This window comes from Monodon monoceros, unplaced genomic scaffold (genome assembly GCF_005190385.1).
Source record: "Monodon monoceros isolate NGI ecotype Baffin Bay Population unplaced genomic scaffold, NGI_Narwhal_1 Super_Scaffold_6, whole genome shotgun sequence".
In the NCBI taxonomy this organism is placed as follows: Eukaryota; Metazoa; Chordata; class Mammalia; order Artiodactyla; family Monodontidae; genus Monodon; species Monodon monoceros.
Window position 1 is genome coordinate 58,980,503 of NW_021703783.1, and position 19,354 is coordinate 58,999,856.

General features: G+C 36.9%; 2 protein-coding genes across 7 annotated transcripts in view; both read right to left on the reverse strand.

Moving 5' to 3' along the window:
* BBS10 (Bardet-Biedl syndrome 10) overlaps positions 1–7,544 on the reverse strand; it is a 46,100-nt gene extending 38,556 nt beyond the window's left edge. Inside the window, exons 1-2 of one of the 3 annotated variants that reach the window (XR_003790995.1) lie at positions 7,323–7,544; positions 4,687–6,897 (exon numbers count right to left, since the gene is read on the reverse strand). Coding sequence is in view for 2 of the 3 variants with exons in the window: in XM_029204218.1 (XP_029060051.1) it covers positions 4,917–6,897; positions 7,323–7,507 (2,166 nt within the window). In the remaining variant the exon portion in view is untranslated. Of the gene's footprint in view, positions 1–1,802; positions 6,898–7,322 lie in introns of those variants that run through there. The other 2 variants (XM_029204219.1, XM_029204218.1) reach the window with 2 other exon arrangements.
* A 5,669-nt stretch (positions 7,545–13,213) lies between these two features.
* OSBPL8 (oxysterol binding protein like 8) overlaps positions 13,214–19,354 on the reverse strand; it is a 187,813-nt gene continuing 181,672 nt past the window's right edge. For all 4 annotated transcript variants that reach the window (XM_029204668.1, XM_029204669.1, XM_029204671.1 and 1 more), the window contains 3 exons: positions 17,993–18,098; positions 15,890–15,992; positions 13,214–14,063 (listed from right to left, as the gene is read on the reverse strand). In XM_029204668.1, the coding sequence (XP_029060501.1) occupies positions 13,931–14,063; positions 15,890–15,992; positions 17,993–18,098 (342 nt within the window). In that variant the 3' untranslated portion in view covers positions 13,214–13,930. The remainder of the gene's footprint in view (positions 14,064–15,889; positions 15,993–17,992; positions 18,099–19,354) is intronic.

The window sequence follows — 19,354 nt, forward strand, 5'->3', positions numbered from 1 at the left end:
TAAATATTTACTGAGGTATTTAGGGATACAACTTGCTTTCAAATGGTTCAGTGAAGTGTGTATGTGTGTGTGTGTGTGTGCGCGCGCACACATGCATGCATGCACAAAGGGTAAAATGGTAATTGGTGAATCTAGATGAAGGATTTGTGGGCGTTTGTTGTGCTTTTTTTCCCCCAACTTTTTTGTGGAGTTAAAACATTTGAAATAAGAAGTTGGGGGGAAATCACTCTAGGATAAAGTACAAGGTGAGACAGAGGCGAATAAGACCATTAGGAGGCTGCTGCGGGTTAAGAGATGAAGTGACTTGGGCTGGAAAGGCAACTGTGAGCAATGGGTGGATTTGAAATCCACTTTATTTGTGGGGCCAGCAGGATTTGCTGATTGGCTGTGTGATGTGAAGGAAAGACTGGAGGCAAGATGTCTCTCAGGTTTTTGTTTTGAATGAGTGGGAGGCTGGTGGTACCATTAACTAAGATGGGACAGCAGGGGAAAGGCCAGGTTTAGGGGATGGGAAATAGAGATCCTGTTTTGGACATGTTAAGGGTAAGCATCCACATGGAGACTGGGTTGGCAGTTGGATAAATGAGTTGGGAGTAGAGAGAAGAGGTTGGCTGGAAATACAAAATCTGGAATCATCAGCATGTAGTGGCACCCGTTATAGACCTGGACAGAATCCCACGGGAAGCAAGTGTAGGTGTAGAAGGCCAGGGCCGAGCACTGGGGAACTGGAGCATAACTGGCTGGGAGGAGTTAATTTGATTCCTCTTGTTCTGATTCCATGCTTACTGAGCAACCACCTGATTATTACTTCCCACAGGAAGTAATAAAACAGGTCCATACATAAAGGAAAGACTGGTCAGATGGACTTGGAATATTCTAGTTCCTGGAACAGTTCTTATTGTAAATAAATTGATCATGCTCACAAGTTTGGTTTGACTCAGACCCTGAGACAGAGCCATTCTCAACGTGCTGACAAAATCTGATGGTGAGTCTGCATAAGAGGAAGCCAGGCCCAGGACTGAAAATTCCATGAGGAAATGAACGCCACACTGGTTGCTGGCACTTCCCTGGCTCATAGTAGCCTGCTAAGGGAGAACGTTTCCAGAATTGTTGAGAAAACCCCTAGCCAATTATAGTTAAGAGAATATTCCCTCTTTTGACTGTATCCTTTCTTCCACTGTAAAAGTACTGATCCATCATTGTGTATCTCACATCATTTTTCTTCCATTCTGATCTTGTGTTTCCTTAGGCCAGGATCCTTATTACTTTATTACTACTTGGGGTGCATTCTACGTGTTTGCTCTAAATCTATTTTTTAAAATTTTATCTCATTTGAATAAGTAGTATTCAAGTGGTTCAAAAATCAAAATGCCATAAGGTATACACTGAGAAATCACCTTTTCACCTCTTCCCTATGCATGTTCCCCCCTCCCCCACCAGTCATTGCCCCTATCCCATTTAGTTTGTGGATCCATCTAGAGTTCAGGTTGTTACCATCTCTTGCTGTTTACAGAACTGCAAAGTATATATATATGCTTTTTCCAACTACAGTTGGGGGGGGGGAGCCCGCGAGCCACAACTACTGAGCCTGCATGTCACAACTACTGAAGCCCGGGCGCCTAGAGCCCGTGCTCCGTAACAAGAGAAGCCACCGCAATGAGAAGTCCATGCACCGCAACGAAGAGTAGCCCCTGCTCACCGCAACTAGAGAAAGCCCGCGCACAGCAACAAAGACCCAATGTAGCCAAAAATAAATAAATAAATAAGTAAATTTATTAAAAAAAAAAGAGTTCAGGCTCAAATTGCATTCCTCTTCCCCATCCCTTTTAGTCTAAAACATGCATACCCTAACATTTCCAGTGTAACATGGTTAAACAGCTCCCTGGCTAAAGCAGTTCAGAGATATTCAACTATTCAATGCCTATTGTTTTGGGAATAAAAATGGCTTGTGCTGGCCCAGTGAGAAAAAAATGAGTTCATAAAAGTTATTGGGGAAAACGTGTTTGTGGGAGGTGGACTGACATGTAACTTCAGAAAACAATAATAAAAACCTCAGCTGAGAAGTCCTCTTTTCTCTCCCATGGTGCTGCAGATTGTTTTCCAAAGATAGCTGCCTCAATATATATCTCATCCCACATGCTCTTCTTATAATGTGTCATTGACACTTTCCATTGAGTGGTGGGGCCTGTGTTCCCTCCCCTTGAACTTCAGCTGACCTGCACGACTACCTCACCCAACAGGATACAGGGAAGGTTGTTCAGCGAAATCCAGGCAATTCCCAGAACCATGAGAGGTAATAATACAGTGATTCCAATCAAGTAAATTTTGAGGTTATTCATTATGCAGAATAAAAACAGGAACATGGTCTTGACTTTTAATCATTTTTACATTTTCTTTGCTCTTGATTCTTTAATTTTTATTTAGATTTTACTTTAATTTCATCTATTTTTTGTTGCAGGTCACCTCAAATCCTTTGTGTGAGTGGGTTTAAGTATAACGTAATTACATTTTTGAAGTGCTCTTTTATCTAACCCAGTAATATAAACTCCCTAGTGTTATTCTGTAAATGACAAGGATGACCCATGAAAGCTTTATCACCATTTTTGAGGATTTTTTTAATTAAAAGAAAAACGATTGCTTTGTGCAGATTTGTTCCACATTTTTTGCTTCTTTCCCCCGCAAACAGATCTTTCTCCATGAAAGTTTGATAGAAATAATTAGGAGCTCATCCATGAGGACCAGAGTTTCTCAACAGACATTTATTGGCTACTACCGTGTGCCAGATATTAGATGAGGTGCCAAACACAAAAAGACCCACTCCCAGATTACAAAGTGGCTCCTGGGCTAGTGATTATTTACAGTTATAAAATGTCTACCATATGCAAGGCACGGGCATACATGGAAAAGTCTCTGAATGCCTTCAATGATGAAGTATTTAAAACAACAACAACAAAATAAAGCAAAGCTATCAAGTGGCCTGACAGGCAATTTAAAAAAGTGAATGGAAAAAATTATACAACAATTTTACAGTACGTTTATATATCTATGAAATCTGTATAAGAAACAGAGCTAATACATTCTCTCCATAGTCACAGAAGTGAAATAATGTTATCACATATGGCATAAACCTTACAAAAATGAAATTATATTTAATATAAAAGATCATGAGATCTGCATGATGGAATATTACAGTTCTTAAATACATTATTAGTCATCGCTTTTTCAAGTTTAACTGTAATGAAATTTTAATCAGTTTTCCTAAATTTAATCTTGATCCAAGTGTTGTCACCATCTACTACCCATTAACCTTTGAGGAAAGGTGCATGAAGGTAGGAACCATATCTATTTGTTTACCATGGTATATTCAGCATCTGGCACATAGTAGCACTCAATAAGAATCTGCTGAATTAGTAAACTGGAAACACATAATTAGATCAGATTAAAGATAACAGTTTTATTCAACAAGCACTCCCGAATACTTGGTATGAACACAGCACTGCCTGGGGTGTTACAGAGAACTACTAAAAGTAGAAGACACTGTCCTTATTCACAGCTAGGTGCACAGTATTATTTGCATTTATAAACCTTTAAGATAAAATATAAACATTAAGAAATTCATATTAGAAATAAATACAGTCATCTCTCGGGATCCAAGGGGGGTTGGTTCCAGAACATTCCCCCCCTCCCGAGGATACCAAAATCTGTGGGTGCTCAAGTCCTTTATATAAAATGGCACAGTGTTTGCATGTAACCTGTGCACATTGTCTTGTGTACTTTAAATCATCTCTAGATTACTTATAATACCTAATACAATGTAAATGCTATATAAATAGTTGCCAGTGCACCTGGCAAATTAAAGTTTTGCTTTTTGGAACTTTCTGGAATTTTTTTTCCTGAATATATTCAATCCACAGTTGGTTGAATCCACAGATGGAGAACCCAAGGACTGGAGAGCCAACTGTAATTCTCAAAGTATTATTATTATTTTTTAACATCTTTATTGGAATATAACTGCTTTACAGTGTTGTGTTAGTTTCTGCTGTATAACAAAGTGAATCAGCTATACGCATATGTATATCCCCATATCCCCTCCCTCTTGCATTACTACTGAACTCTGGCTATGCACCAAATATAAGAAAACTCAGCAAATACATGAATTAGTTTTGCAAGCTCTTAGAGGACAGGAGAAAATGATAGTATGAATTTCATATCCTTTCTGGAATTAACTTTCAACTAAAGAAATGAAAATAAGTTTACAATGCACAAAGCCACATTTATGGTGACATACTCATTGGTGTATGAATGGGGAAAAAATCTATCCAGGCTCTAAACAAGGGGCCACAAAAAAGTAAAAACTAATTTTACTCACACTCTGAGAAAAAGAAAATGAGCCTTTTACTCACTGCTATAGAAATTATGAGTGGGGAAAATAAATCATTTTAAATAAAGCAAATAATGTTTTATATTATAAACAATTAAAGTAGGATGGCATTTGAAGACCACATCCATATCTGAGATTAAATTACTCTATTAACTAGATACAGAAAGGCAAGGGAGAAGGGATGAAGAGTGAAAAAAGATACAGAAAAGTAAAAAGGAGCTATAAGGAAATACCTTCCCCCAAATGCACAGACTAACACACAGCAGAGACACAGGGATACTGAGGGGAAAAAAAGATACACTTACTCAGATCTTGGCTTCACCCATCCAGAAGGATTCCTCCTCAGAACTGTGCCATAATGTAGTCTCTAATATTTGTGTCTGAATGTGTGCTGGCCTTGTGTACTTCTAAAGACTTTTTAGTTATGCTGTTTTCCTAACTAGACTGAATTAACTTGAAAATCAGTGGTCACATGCCTGCCTTGCTTTATGGCTTGAGTTGGATTAAAACTTTGGTTAATAAAAAGCTTCCAATTTTATAGTTCCTCTTCCGAATCTTGATCATAAATTTCCTGAGGTTGTCTCTTAATATTGATTACCGAGTCAATGGTTAAAATGTTTCTCAAACACTGAAGAACTGAAGTTAGTAACTGGTATTTACCAGCAACTGATTCCAAACCTGTCTGGTTGCTTATCAAGGGTTGATTGGTTTGCAGTGCATGGAGAGCTCTTATATATATTTGTGGAAAGCTGTAATTTCCTTTCTTAGACTTATACAAGATTTTGGGAACGCCTAAAAGTGCATTAGCAATTATCATACTAACCATGGTTTCTTCTGATTGCTGGCACTTTTTGGCATAGCTGAGAAGATAGTAATGCAACAAGATCTCAAAATTACCACCCACTGGCAAAACACAACCAGCTGGTACAGATGAGAAACAGTAACTCTGGGAAGTACACATCTCTAGTGACTTATGTCTCACTGGTAATATGCTCCCCTTTCTAGCATTTTTTGTGACTTGTAAATTTTCATAAGAAATTTCTCTTCTAGTATTTTCTGTTGTTGAGTTAGCAGAATTACTCTCAATAAATGGTTCATGGTCATCCATTATCCTGGCTTTGCCTGGAGAGAAACATCTCAGTGTTGCATCTGTCTGGTATGTATCTGTTAGTGTCACTGTTGGTGTTGAACACAATATATTTGTTTCTAATTCTACACTTGGAACTACCAAATTTGAATATGCTTTTAAATATGTTTGAGTTTTTGCCAGTTCATCTTTGTTCTTTACAACTGTGTCCTGATATGGCCTTTGTATTGAGCCATTAACAATTTCTGGTAAGTCATTACTTTCTCTACTATTCTTATAAATAAGAGGACTTGAAGTACAATTTTGGTCACTGGCTTGTGTCACATAATTTAGATCAAGGTCTTTAAATAATTGCCGAAGCATTTTAAATGCCCCATGTAAAGCAACCTCATGTTGTTCAACAAGACCCTGCACTGGACCACAAAGAACTATACAGTGTGGTGTAAACGAACATGTGCTAATCAAGCCAAGATGAACATACCTTTTGGATCTAAGAATAAAGGGCTTACAAAATTTCACCATAGCAGTGTTAGAGAGTTCATACTGAGAAGAAGCCTGTGGTACTACAAAGGGAGCGAGACCAGTGACTCTCTGGATAAGAGAAAGTTCTTCAGATGATAAACACTCCACCACGGATATGCCATTCAGTCCTGCACAATAAATTACTAAGTCTGGTTGTTTCACAGTAGATAGGAGCAATTTTACATTCTGCTTCTGTAAATATTTCATTATTGCTTTTGTCCTTTCTGTAATCCAAAATTGAGATGTCTGAAACTGTGCTTCTGAATTTAGAATAAACTCTGATCCAAAAGTTGAAAAAAGAGGCTGAATGGTTTCTATTACTATCACTATTCTTATGTCACCGTCTGCTGGACAGTACACAGAAAAGTCTCTGGGAAGCACAAGCCCAGCTATGATCCTGGAATCGGAAACAGGAAGGCCAGTGACACCAACTTTCAACTCGACAAAACAGTCATCCACTAACTCAAGTACTTCTTCAAGCCCACTTTCACAAGCTGTACACTTGAAAAAGTAGTCACACATCAACTGTGATACAAAGTTGTGATTATTTCTTCCCACTCTTCCACAAAAGTATGCTCCTAAGAGCATCTCTAAAGAGCTCCTACACAATGGTCTCTCTTTGGTGGATGAAGAAAAGATGGACAAAAAGTGTCTACCTAAGTAACGGTCCATAACGTAGTCTAATATTTGTGTCTGAAATGTTAGAAGAGCTTGGGAAATAAACTTCCACTGACAACACTTTTTCCAGTGCCTTCCATGGGTTTGAATATTTTCAGAAAAGAAAGAATCCTTTTCCTTGTCTGTGATTGCATGAAGTTCTCTGAGTAAATGGCAAAGAAAGATAATAAATGTTTTAGCACCATCTCCTGTTTTTCTTAGATGACTGGAAACACATGCCACCATCATCCTGTACAAGAAAGAAATAAAGCAACTCAGATTCTCAGAGGGCTGCCTAAATCAAGTTGAAACCATGTTTTTACAGCTACAGGCATAAAACGAGAATCCTGTCTCTGTGATATCCTTAGTTTTAGTTTTTTCCTTTTTTAAGTTACTTTGTTCTACTTCAAGATTCTGGGGGTTGGGTCGAGCCGGAAGGAAAGGAGTGAGACAAGCTCTCGGCAGTTGTTAATGATTCGATGTCTGGGAATGTTCCCTCGGGCAGCGGGCAGCGCTCTAACTCTGAGCGTACACTGGTCTCGTCCAAGGTCAGTTCTTCCAGGAACATAACCTCAGGGACAAGAAGTTCAGGGAGATGGACTGAGGGTTGGAGTGCGGCACCTGAGTACCTGGTTATAGGATGCTCTAACGGTCTGGAGCGTGACACGCAAGTACCTGGCTATGGGATGCTCTAAGTGTAGCGCCTTCAGGAGGCGGCCGCCATCCCGGCTGAGCAGCACCTCGCCAGTGGGCTTGGTACACAGAACTTGCCGCCCTTCGGGCCCCAAGCAGCAGCTCACGACGGTTTCTAGCACTTCCGCCACCTGCAACGCGGCCCTCACAGATCCCGCAGCGGCCATAGCCCTTCAGCTTCCAACAGCTTCGGGTCGCCGCCTGTAGAAGCCCAGCACGACCAGGAGCGGGGCGCAAGCGGAAGCGGAAGAGGCGGGGAGGAGGCCGGAAGCCGGTGCTGCTCGGTTTCTTGGTTGGGCGAGGGTCTACCTTCCCGCCCGCTCAGTGGGAGAGCCCTGCTGTTCTGCCAGTAGGAGCTAGCGGTTCAAAAGCCCGCGAAGATGGGAAAGACGTCGGGGCTTCTCGGGAGCTGTCCCCGGACAGGAAACTGTAAGCCCTTCTCCCCCTCCTATGTGAATTCATTCCTCTTTCTTGGAGGCTTCAGCTGCCACCAGATCCCTCCGTCTCCCAGGAACTCGGCACGAGAGCGGAGGGACTGGGCACCGCGGCTAGAGCTCGGTTCGTTCCTGACCTCCCTCAAAAGTTTGCTGTTTTGTAACAAAAACCTCTGCCTTGGACTCGTGCATATCCTGTCCCCACTCTGCATCAGCGGTTCTCTTTCGGGTTGCAGGACAGATGAGGAGGCCCTGGCTACAGTCACGAGCTGCAGGCTTCGTGCTTTCTGCTGGGGGCTTTGCCACATTTCCTGGGCTTAGTTATCACTATGAAGCCCACCACAGTTTAATTTTTCTTTAGCAGAGGTGATAGATGTGAACACTTAGCCACATTGGTAATCAATAGGATGCTTTAAAAACACAGTGACCCAAGATTACTGGACACAATCCGACGGCAGAAAAAAACATACTGTTAAGCAGAAACAACATACTGTTTCGTATACTGACACACACATACCCTCTCTCTTAAGGATGAAATGGTTAAGAGCATAGGCTTAATATTTAGACCTGGGTTTGCTGTGCCATGTACTTATCTGTGACATTCTTTTGTCTCCGCTTTTCTCATCTTAAAAAAAAATGGTGATAATAGATAAGTAAAAAAAAAAAATCAAGGTTTTAAGGAGGGTGAGAATGTTTACAAGGCGGTTTTTTTGCTTGTTTTTGCATGGTGCCTCGTAGGTACTAAGCACTCAACAAGTACAACATACTCAACAAATTACTGTGACGTGTCACCACTGTAGGGGCCCACTATCTGCACAAGAAAGGGATATTTTGTAAGGTGCAAAAGACTTCATTATCATAACACAATACAGGACACCTATTAGAGTGTGGTCAACATTAGTAAGAAAATTATTTACCTTGTAGATGTTTCATTGAGGTTGAACAGTGAGGGCCTGTTTTCCCTACCCCTTATTCCTATGCATAGGACAGAAGAAGCCTGTCAGCCCTCCCCTTCCCCCCAGTAAGGCAGAACCAGCTCACTATTAACCAGAAGGAACTGGATCCTGAGGGGTGCAAATATGGGAGGGGAGGATGATGGAGGAAAAGAGGAAAACTAAAGAGGAATGATTTCTTGGAACATATGTGATTTTGACTCAGTATGGACTAATAGGTGATTTGCGGGGGGAAAAACTTTTTCATGTGGGTTTTGTGTATATGCTTGTGTAATGGCAAGTTTCTTTTTCTTTTTTTAGGCAGCACCACGCGGCTTGTGGGATCTTAGTTCCCCAACCAGGGACTGAACCTGGGCCCCAGCAGTGAAAGCACCAAGTCCTAACCACTGGACACCAGGGAATTCCCAAGGTTCTTTCGTTCTTACCCATCACAAAGGGGTTACTCGATTCGAGCAGTGGATTATTACACACATTTAGAAGTAAAGTCAGAGTTCTATTTAAGTGTACAGTGGAAAGATAATGGACATTGAAGTCAGACATGGGTTCAAACGGGCTCGCTGTCACTCTTACTATGTAGCTTTTAGAATCATTTAACTTCTCTGAGCCTCAGAATCTTCATCTATAAAATGTAACTTCCACTCATCTGAAGGTTATTATGAGTATTCAAGAAGAATGAATATGAAGCATCACGTAAAGCATACATTAAGGATTCTAGCTGTTAAATCCCTTCCAAGCCCTTCACCATCCTTCACAACTACCCCCCCACACAAAATTATTTTTAATTAAAAAATTAAGACTAAATAATCTGGTCGCCATATGTTATATTCAGTCGTTTGATCAGTTTACTCTTTTTAAAAATTTTATTTAGAATGCCTACTTGTCGAAGTTAGCATCATTTTACAGATTAGAAAAATTCAATTCTTTTGTCTCTGCAAACTTTTATAATAGGTTAGGAATAACAGATTAGAAATGTAATACATTACAAAACAGTTGCCTATGACTATCTGTACATTTACTATGCACCTTAAGGAAAAGAATTTGACAGTGTGCTGTACTTACACTGCAGATAACATCCTTTTATTCTATTTTACAAAACTGACCAGTGGTAGTATTTGAATTTATAAATGGCCATTAAACAGGATATTTAACTTAAATGAATAGTTAGCATGCTAAGAAGTGAAAATTTTCAACTGAAGTTCTGTGGCTCATCAGTTCAAATGTTTCATGGCATTTTTTCTTTAAATAAATTTCAATGTTGTAATACTAAAATAATTTTACATAATAAGTGCAGAAAGATAAAATTTTCTAAATATTTTAGAAAGTATATTCACATTCATTTTGTCATGGGTTTCTTGTGGTTCTTCTAAATATGTTAATCATATTAAGGAGACACTGGTCCTATACAATTTTAACAGTCCATCCTTCAATTAAAAACTGTAACGAAACAAACAGTATGTTAAGAGTAACAAAAAGCAAATTAAATACACTAAATTCATACTACAGGTAAACAGAATGAAAGCAAATTACATAATAGTGGCAGGTTATATACATTTTAAAGAATCTTTTTTTTTTTCATAAATTTATTTATTTTTGCCTGCGTTGGGTCTTTGTTGCTGTGCGCAGGCTTTCTCTAGTTGCAGCGAGCAGGGGGCTACTCTTCGTTGCGGTGCACGGGCTTCTCATTGCGGTGGCTTCTTGTGTTGCAGAGCATGGGCTCTAGGCGCGCAGGCTTAGTTGCTCCGTGGCATGGGGGATCTTCCCGGACCAGGGCTTGAACCCGTGTCCCCTGCATTGGCAGGCATTCTTAACCACTGCACCACCAGGGAAGCCCAAGAATCTCTTTTTCCATGTAGTCAAATAAGATAGAGGTTGAAATGTAAACTTAGTGATTTGTGTGGGGTTCCCCCCCGACCCTGCTATGGTTCAATTTGGAAAATTTGGTATAAACGCTAATTTTAATATTTTATTTCTATACATTTAACATAATTCAAAATAATCTGCAGCATCATGTATGGCTCATTATCACTGTATGTCTAACAAACAAAAAAAAACCTAAATATATTCATTGCTCACTAGAAATGCTAAACACTGGAAAAAATGGAATTTTATACATTTTTTCCTTAAATATTTGACTAAGATATTCTTCAGAAAGTTAAAACTGCCTTCTCCACATAATTTTGTGTGTGTATGGCACGAGTTGACACCCTAAAACAGTGTGAATTCTATCAAAAAGTCACTGTTTACAATATGCAGAATAATCTGACAGGTCTACTTCAATGATGTCTGAAAGTGAAGGATATATTTGAGATAGGTAAATAGACAAAAACCCTTATAAAAGTACAGCATTACTGTTTAAATATGCTATAGCTATATAAAAGGAAATTAAGTGACAGAGAAATGACCCTTTTGTGATAATTAAGACTATAAACACTTTGAATCATATTATAGTTCTGTAACACAAAAATGACAAAAAGTATTTTCTTAAAGGCACAAAAGCATAAATACTAAATGAGGGTTTTATTTTACAAGGCCAATTGTTTCAATGGAATGGTAACAAAGATTACACTGTATAAGTAATACAAAAAAGTACTGACATGAAATATAAGTAAAATATCTATTGCTGAAACTTATTTCACATGCCGTATTTATTATCTTTTCCCGGGCCAGCTACGTCTCACTAAATGGTAGATAACTGAAGGCATAGTATATTTAACAACTAAAACAGAAATGCACACATCAATAATTATTACTCATTTAAATTTTCAAGTGAAAAAATAAAATTTTTGATCAAATGAAAAAAAAAACGGTCATAGGTCTTAAATCCTAAAAACCACCATGAGGCTCTCAGACAACTGGGAACTGTAAATCACAATTTTTATGAATCCATTGTGAAGGAAGATTAATCTCAGGTGGAGAACATTCAAAGTCAACTACATATATGGCTAAATACAAAGTTAATTGTGTGTTTTAAAGTATTCACATACTAAGCCTAGTATAAGCACTGATCTAAAACTAAGCCACCTATTCCTGAGTTTTGTGTTCAATTCACAGAAAGGAACTCACACAAATAAAAACATAAGAAGACTATTAGATGAGATATATGCTTTTAGTGTATAAGAAACAGTCATGAGTAACCCTGCTCTTTCTCATGAAATAGTTTTTGACTCCTTGAGTAATAAGAGCCCATAACACATTTGCCCTAACAAGAAAATATACAAAAGTAAATAACTACCTCTCCAGTCTTAGAAGATAACCATACAAATAAAACACTGTTTAGACCAAATGAAAGTAACATGACTAAAGTCCCAAAGGGGAGTTGCCAACAAAAAATATAAGTTTTCAGGGTTTAATAATGAAATTATTTTGTGATCAGCCAATCAACTTATATAAATTAATACTAATTTAAACCATAAAAAAGGATCAAGTCATACAGTATTTACAAAATATATATCAATGAATAGGCAGTAGAGCATAACATTGGTAACAGAAAGTGAGTATAAAAATTATATCAACAAGTATGAAATACAAACAAAAACCCACCTATTCTAGTGTAGTCATATTATACCTATACTTATACTGGGTGTAGGTATATGTTATTTACGCATAATCTATTTAAAAAATGTTTTCACACATACATATGGAATACACTGTTTTGCCAAAAATACATGGGAAATAGCTCTTCATAAAATCTAAGGATATTTAAGATAGCTATATTGGTTAGGTGGTAAAAAGCAGGCCCTTTTAATCATTTTCAATTTTCATAATTTAGCAATCATTCCTTGATTTTATACTTATCATGGCATAAACATTTGATTATATTTTTACTAGTGTCTCAGTCTCTTCTTAGTCGAAGGCAAGTGTAGCCAGAGCAATTATTCTCTCTGACCTTCATTTTCATTTCAAAATCTACTTTCAGAATTCTAAGATACATAAAGGAAAAACATTAAACTGAAAAAAATATTTAGGAAAAATGTTTGCCTGAGCCTGAACAAAAGGAATCTTGAGGAATTGTGGTTTTGCCACAGACTGCAGTTACTGAGAACAGAGAAGGATAACAGAGAATTAAACTTGAGAACTTGATGCTCTTCTTAGATGCTCAACTTATTGCACATTTTAAAGAAACCAATTTTAACATACACATAAATACCACCACACGAAGTGTCTTTTCTCATTGTCCTCTTTTTGGCTTTTGAAGTAAAATATTGGTTATATATATATTTTCTATTCAACTGTTTCACTGAACACACTAGAATCTAAATGAAAGCTAAAATAAATTTTTCATAATGAAAAATCATGACTATCAGCATTTCATACACCCTATAATTCCATCTCTAAAATTTGGCCTATGTTATTGGACCAACTGAGTTTAAAAAAAAAAAAGAAAGAAGGACAGCAATCAAGTTTGACCACACTTTTTTCAGCAAGTGCTTAATGGGGTGTTATACAGGTGTGACAGGAAATATATAATCAGTAGATCCGAGTACCAGGGTTTTTTTTGTTGATATACACATACATATATTTATACCTGTATCTATAAATATTAAATTCTAGGGGTTAAAAAAAATCTTGTGTAAACTTTTGATAAAGCAGTTTGCCACCTTGTCTCGCAAATCAATTTTGACCACAATTTTTTTTTTTTTGCTGTTTCTAAGAAGACAATTGAGCTGAATGCTTTAGAAATGATTTTTTTTCACAGTACAGTGCATTGAACTATTTATGTCTATTATCCCATCATTTTCCATTCTGTAATTCCTTACTGATAGAAGTTTTGTGCCGGTTTTATGAAGAAAATAGATTGCTACACATATATTTATAAGATTGATAGCATTTTTGTTATGAATGACATTAATGCTATATATTTCATAACACGAACATACCATAGACTACAAAGACTACTGTAAGGTATACATAAGACACAATTGTGTATACATGTGGATTTATTATACTCACATGTAGACACAGTCTCACAAAAGCTAGAAATGTTCTGGCACTTAACACATAGTTCACTTTAATAACCAAATAGAATAGCTCTTACTTCAGGGTTAAGGATAGAAGGTAGGAAAAGTCAACAGTTCTACATATATTTCTAAGGTTTTCTGTTTTAGAAATATTGTGATGTTTCAATAAAGACCAAAGCATCTTCAACATTGGTCCCAGGCCAAATATGATCATTCCAGTTCATTGATTCAATGGTAAAGAACTTCTACTTAAACATGAAGTTTATTATGACTTGAAGCAAAATCAGGAGAAAAATGATGAAGTAGTCTTTTTGTTGCAGAAAATAATCCGTGGCAGGTGTGCTTGAAATTAAATGATTTCGAAGAGCCATAATATTTCTATAAAAATAAGCAACATAATTATTTATAATTATTAATAATTATTTACCAAAAATGTTAGCAAAGAAATCACAATTTGATATATGATCACAGAATTCATTGTATAAAATTCAATTGTATAAAGTTCCATCAATTACTACCACCTGAACAGGGAGCTGATTATGCTTTGTGGAACCACTATTAGGTCTTGCCTAATCTATACTCTGCACTGTACCAAATATATTACTTAATGATGTGTGTTAAACATAATTTTTAAAGTTTGATGACTTTAAAATATATCACTTTCTTTGTTATCACAGTGGTTTTAAAACAAAAATTTTGCTTCTTAGTTGGCCCACTAAGGTTCTTTTATCTTTCTTTAGGAGACAAGGGCAGAGTTGGAGAAAAATCCTTAATTCACCAGGAAAAAAGTAATACAACAAATATTGTGACATTCCTAACTTGAAGAATGCTCTGTAGGCATTTCATATGCTAACAAAAAATGTTAATTTAGTCATAAAATGAGCTTACATTATCCTCATGCCACTCTAAACGCTTTTGGCTAAAAAGAGCTGATTAGTGAAGACGTTTTTCTTTTTGACTTCTTCTATTGAAGTGTTTTATGAGTATAGAGAAAGAAAGGAGGCAAATATGAACAAGTAGGCTCTTTAATTTATAAATATAATTAAGTTAGGAAACTCAAGCACTTTATATAAGGGCTGATGATACCAAGATGCAGAAGACACGCTCCCTGCTCTAAAGAAGCTCATGGTCCAACTGGGGCAGGGTGGAGTGAGGTAAACAGACACACACAATTAGCAACTCTATAGTGCAGTAAGCTCTCAAAAAGACTATGTATAGGGAGCCATACAAGCCAAGTGGAAGGATTAATAACTATGGGGCAGAGTGATTAGAAATGTTACAAAAAGGGTGACATTTGAGTTATATTCTGAAGGATAAACAGGGATTTTCTTGAGGGGCAAGGTGGGAGGAAGGGCAATCTAAAAAGCGGATTCAGTGTGGGTAAAGATCCAAAGATGAGATAGCATGGTATATTCTGGAGATGTGAGGAGTTTCATAGGACTAGAGCATGAGTAAGTGTAGAGGAATGGTAGGAAATGAGGCTGTAGATGAAAATAGCAATTAAATGTAAGCCATAGATCACCAAGAACAGAAAAAAATATCTTAAAAAAAAAAAAATCCTCCAGGACATCTAGCGCTGAGTGCTGAATACACAAAAGAAGGTTGGCTCATATTAAAAAAACTTAACATCTGATATAGCAATGGGAGACAACCGATCTGAACTCATGCTAGCCTTACCAGTGGAGCAGGATCAGGACCCCTTCCCTCCCAAGGAACTTCCCTAGGTGTTATGACCGTTAGTTGCTGGATCTTGCAAAGGTGAGTGAGGGGATGGGTCTGGGAGTGCACAGGGAACACTTGAAGGTCTCAGGGTAGTGGCTATTTGCCCACTGTTATGGAAGTGTTTCAATATTTTAACAACTGGTACATTCTAATTAAAATCAGCCATGTACAAAAGAGACTGGCTTTCTCAGGAACCACCCCACTTCCGCATTCAACCCAGCTACATTCCTAGTATGCTACAGCAGTAAGATGAAGAGACTCCAATTCCAGTCTCACAGATGAGACAAAACAACCTCCTCATCTCTCCCAAATATTTTAGTGCTGAAGGAATTTCCTAAGTTTCAGTAATCAGGTGACAGACGCCAAGGTTCTATTTTAGCTTAGCAATGTTATAAAAATGTAAAGTTTGCATATGATTTCCTACATAACAGGATTCTTAACTCCTCTAGACTCAAATGAATAGTCACTGTCGTATATATTACCTTTTAATTTCTTCCTGTGTCTGTTTTATAGATTCAATGGAAGTTTGAATGTCTCCCAGTTCTATCCCTTTTTTTCTTCTTGCACTTGGTTTTACTGATTGAGCTAAAAAGACATTTAGAATAAACTTGGTGAAAACAGTGAACATATTTAATTATAAACAATCTAAATTTCAGATTAATGATTCTCATGTAATAATTTTCCTAGGCATTATTTTTATGGCTTAGAGACTAACATACTACTCCTAATACTTGGCATTTTTGAAGTTTCAATCATATTTCAAAACTAGAACACTATAGATATACTTAAAGTAACCACGAATTAGTTAAATTTTGGATTGAATCAGCTTTATTTTTTAACCAATTAAAATAGACAAAAATATTTCTTTAAAAATACATATATTGGGCTTCCCTGGTGGCGCAGTGGTTGAGAGTCCGCCTGCAGATGCAGGGGACGCGGGTTCATGCCCCGGTCTGGGAGGATCCCACATGCTGCGGAGCGGCTGGGCCCGTGAGCCATGGCCGCTGAGCCTGCGTGTCCGGAGCCTGTGCTCCGCAACGGGAGAGGCCACAACAGTGAGAGGCCCGCGTACCGCAAAAAAACCAAAAACCAAAAAACATATATTAACTTGGAGGAGGTATTACTCTCTTCTGCCTCTTGCCTATTTGCCTACATCTGAAGAAGTCAGCTTTTTAAGCTCCCTTTTCAATTTTTTTATTAATTGTTAATGTTATCTTTATTCCTTTAGTCACCCAAACTTTAAACCTTTTCAATTGGTTTAAATATCTCTTCTACAAATTTTTATTGTCAACTAACAAAGTGTATGGTATTTTTAAAAATCCCTTCTCATATCCATTCCTTCCTTTCCATTTTTGTTCAGAGCTTAACCTCTCTCCAGATCTCAGCTTTCTCATTTGTAAACTTGGGATAATAATAATACTCAAACTTCACATGGTTGTAGGAAGGTTTGTTTAACCTCCAGTTTGGTCCACATTAAATACTCAGTAAATGTCAGCTGATACATTATAGGTAATATAGTGGAGTGGATAAGAGAATGAATTAAGGAGCCAAAATATCTGCATATATAACATATATATACATACATACATATATATACACACACACACACACACACACACACACACTACCTTATGGGGCATACGACCTTGGGCTGGTTAACCCATGTCTCACTTTCCTCTTCTGTGAAATGGGAACAACAGTATAACTAATACTCCTTTTGAGCACAACAGTACCATGTGACTCCTACTTTTAGAACTTTATTCATTTTATTCCTCTTTTATTCCAGTATCGTGTCCACTCACCAGCATCCCTCAAGCCTAGATTGCTATAAACCATTAAAAATCCTCATAATTCATCAGGGTTCCTTTCCTCTAAGGACCTTCCCTCAAGCTGAATTCAGCCCCCTTTCCTTTAAACTCTTTACTATTTGTCATCTACTAGTTTCTTAGCATTTACCATTTATTCACCTCTAGTATTATCTCTGTAAAACTGAGTTCCCCAGCTTAGTGTGAACTTAGTAGAGACTATGGTTTTAAGAAAACTTTATTTTCTCATAATGTCTCAGACATTACCTTAATCCTTGATTATATCTCAGTGTAGTTCAAGACAGTTTATACATTATTTGACTTAAACAAGAATGGCACACTAGTAAATTTAGTTCATAATTTGATATAGTTATATTTTTACTTCTGTGACTTCTAAACACAATAATTTATTATGAAAATAAAAAACTTTTCTGAAGCATGGAACTGAGACCAAAACTCAAGAAATGGTGCCTGCGTTGAATCTAGGAAACCAGCAACAATTTTTCAGAAGCTAACAAGGCATAAGAGCTAGCACTGCAGTGTGGTTCTTGATTTGCATGTTTCCCCTTTTTTCATTTCCCATGCCTTTACCCTGTGGCCTGGTTTTGAAATTTATAATCTAAAATAGCTTTTCTTGTACATCATCCCTGCCCCCACCAAAACTTACAAATCTCCTTGAGTTAATATGAAAAACCATTTTCTTATATCAAACATAGTATAGTAATATACTTTTAAAAATTTAGACGCTCATAGTCAATAGTCTACAATAAATATTTTTACCTTCACTTCCAGATGAGTCCTGGATATCAGGTTCTGGGGAGGAATAGCCTTTTGCCACTTTCTTCTGTTGCCTGGTTGGCTTATGTTTCATTTTTGGGACACTAACCTGAAAAAAAAAAAATCATGCTATTATGTGAATTTGCACTGAATTTTGTAATTAAAGACAATGTTGTACAACCGTCAAAACTGTTCATGGGCACAGTACTTGGAAATAAAAACAAAGATGAAATAGTCTAATTAAGACTTAACAAATATGATACACTTATACAAATTGTTTAATTTTAATAAGAAACATTAATTTGGCACAAACATCAAAGAGTATAAGAAAATATACAATGAAGAGTTTCCTTCCCACTCCTGACTCTTTTCCACCCAGTTTCTCCCCCACTAAAAAGATAGTCAACGCTATTAGTTTGTATATCCTTCAAGAGACATTTTTATGCACACACAAATAAGAATATGGATACCTCGCTTTTCTAACTGCACCAGTTAGTACATCTAGTTGAATGTTAAAAATAGTGCTCTTTTAAGATCATACTTATCTTGTTCCCAACATAAGAAACATTCTCAGTGAATGATGTTGGGTTTCCAATAAAATTATTTAGATTGCTTACTTTTAATAATATCTGGAAAATGTAGAAAGCATCTTATAATAAATGGAAATGATATTATCTTTTCAGAGCATAATTTAAACTTACTGAAAACATCTGAGTAAATGTACAAAATTCAAAAGTATATTTAACCATCAATTAGGATTAAATTTTCCTTAGGAAAAAAAAACCAAATGCAAGAGAAGAAACTAGAAACAGAATGGCAAGGTAATTTACATGCTTAGAAAAACAGGGAAACAGTGGTCATAAGTCTTTAACTCTGTTCTTACCTGTTTATTGTTCTAAATAGGAATTATCCCCAGTTAACTATTCCTTGAAATAATTTTGCAAAATCTTACTCATGGGTTTAAAATTAAAATTTGTATAATTTTATTACCGAAAGTAAATAAAAAGGCAGGTTCTAGATTCAGCCTACACTGTGCCCTGCTACTTCAAGTCATGGAAACTTAAGATTTTATAACATTTAGAATCCAAATCCACATTCTTAGAATAGGTTCAAACTGGAGATTGATAAAGCCTGGTGAGAAGTTAGTTAAAATGAGAAAGGGAGTCAGTAATCTAACTGTCAGTATACAAAGATTTAATGTGATCAGTAAACTCTACTGTTAGGAGGAAATTTGGATGCCCTGTGTGTCTCTATCATGATAGTGTTGTTAAAGGAAGAAACAAAATTTAAAAAATTTTAAAAGTTTCTAAATTGTGATAACGTGTGTATATGTATAAACACACACATATATACACACACACAAGA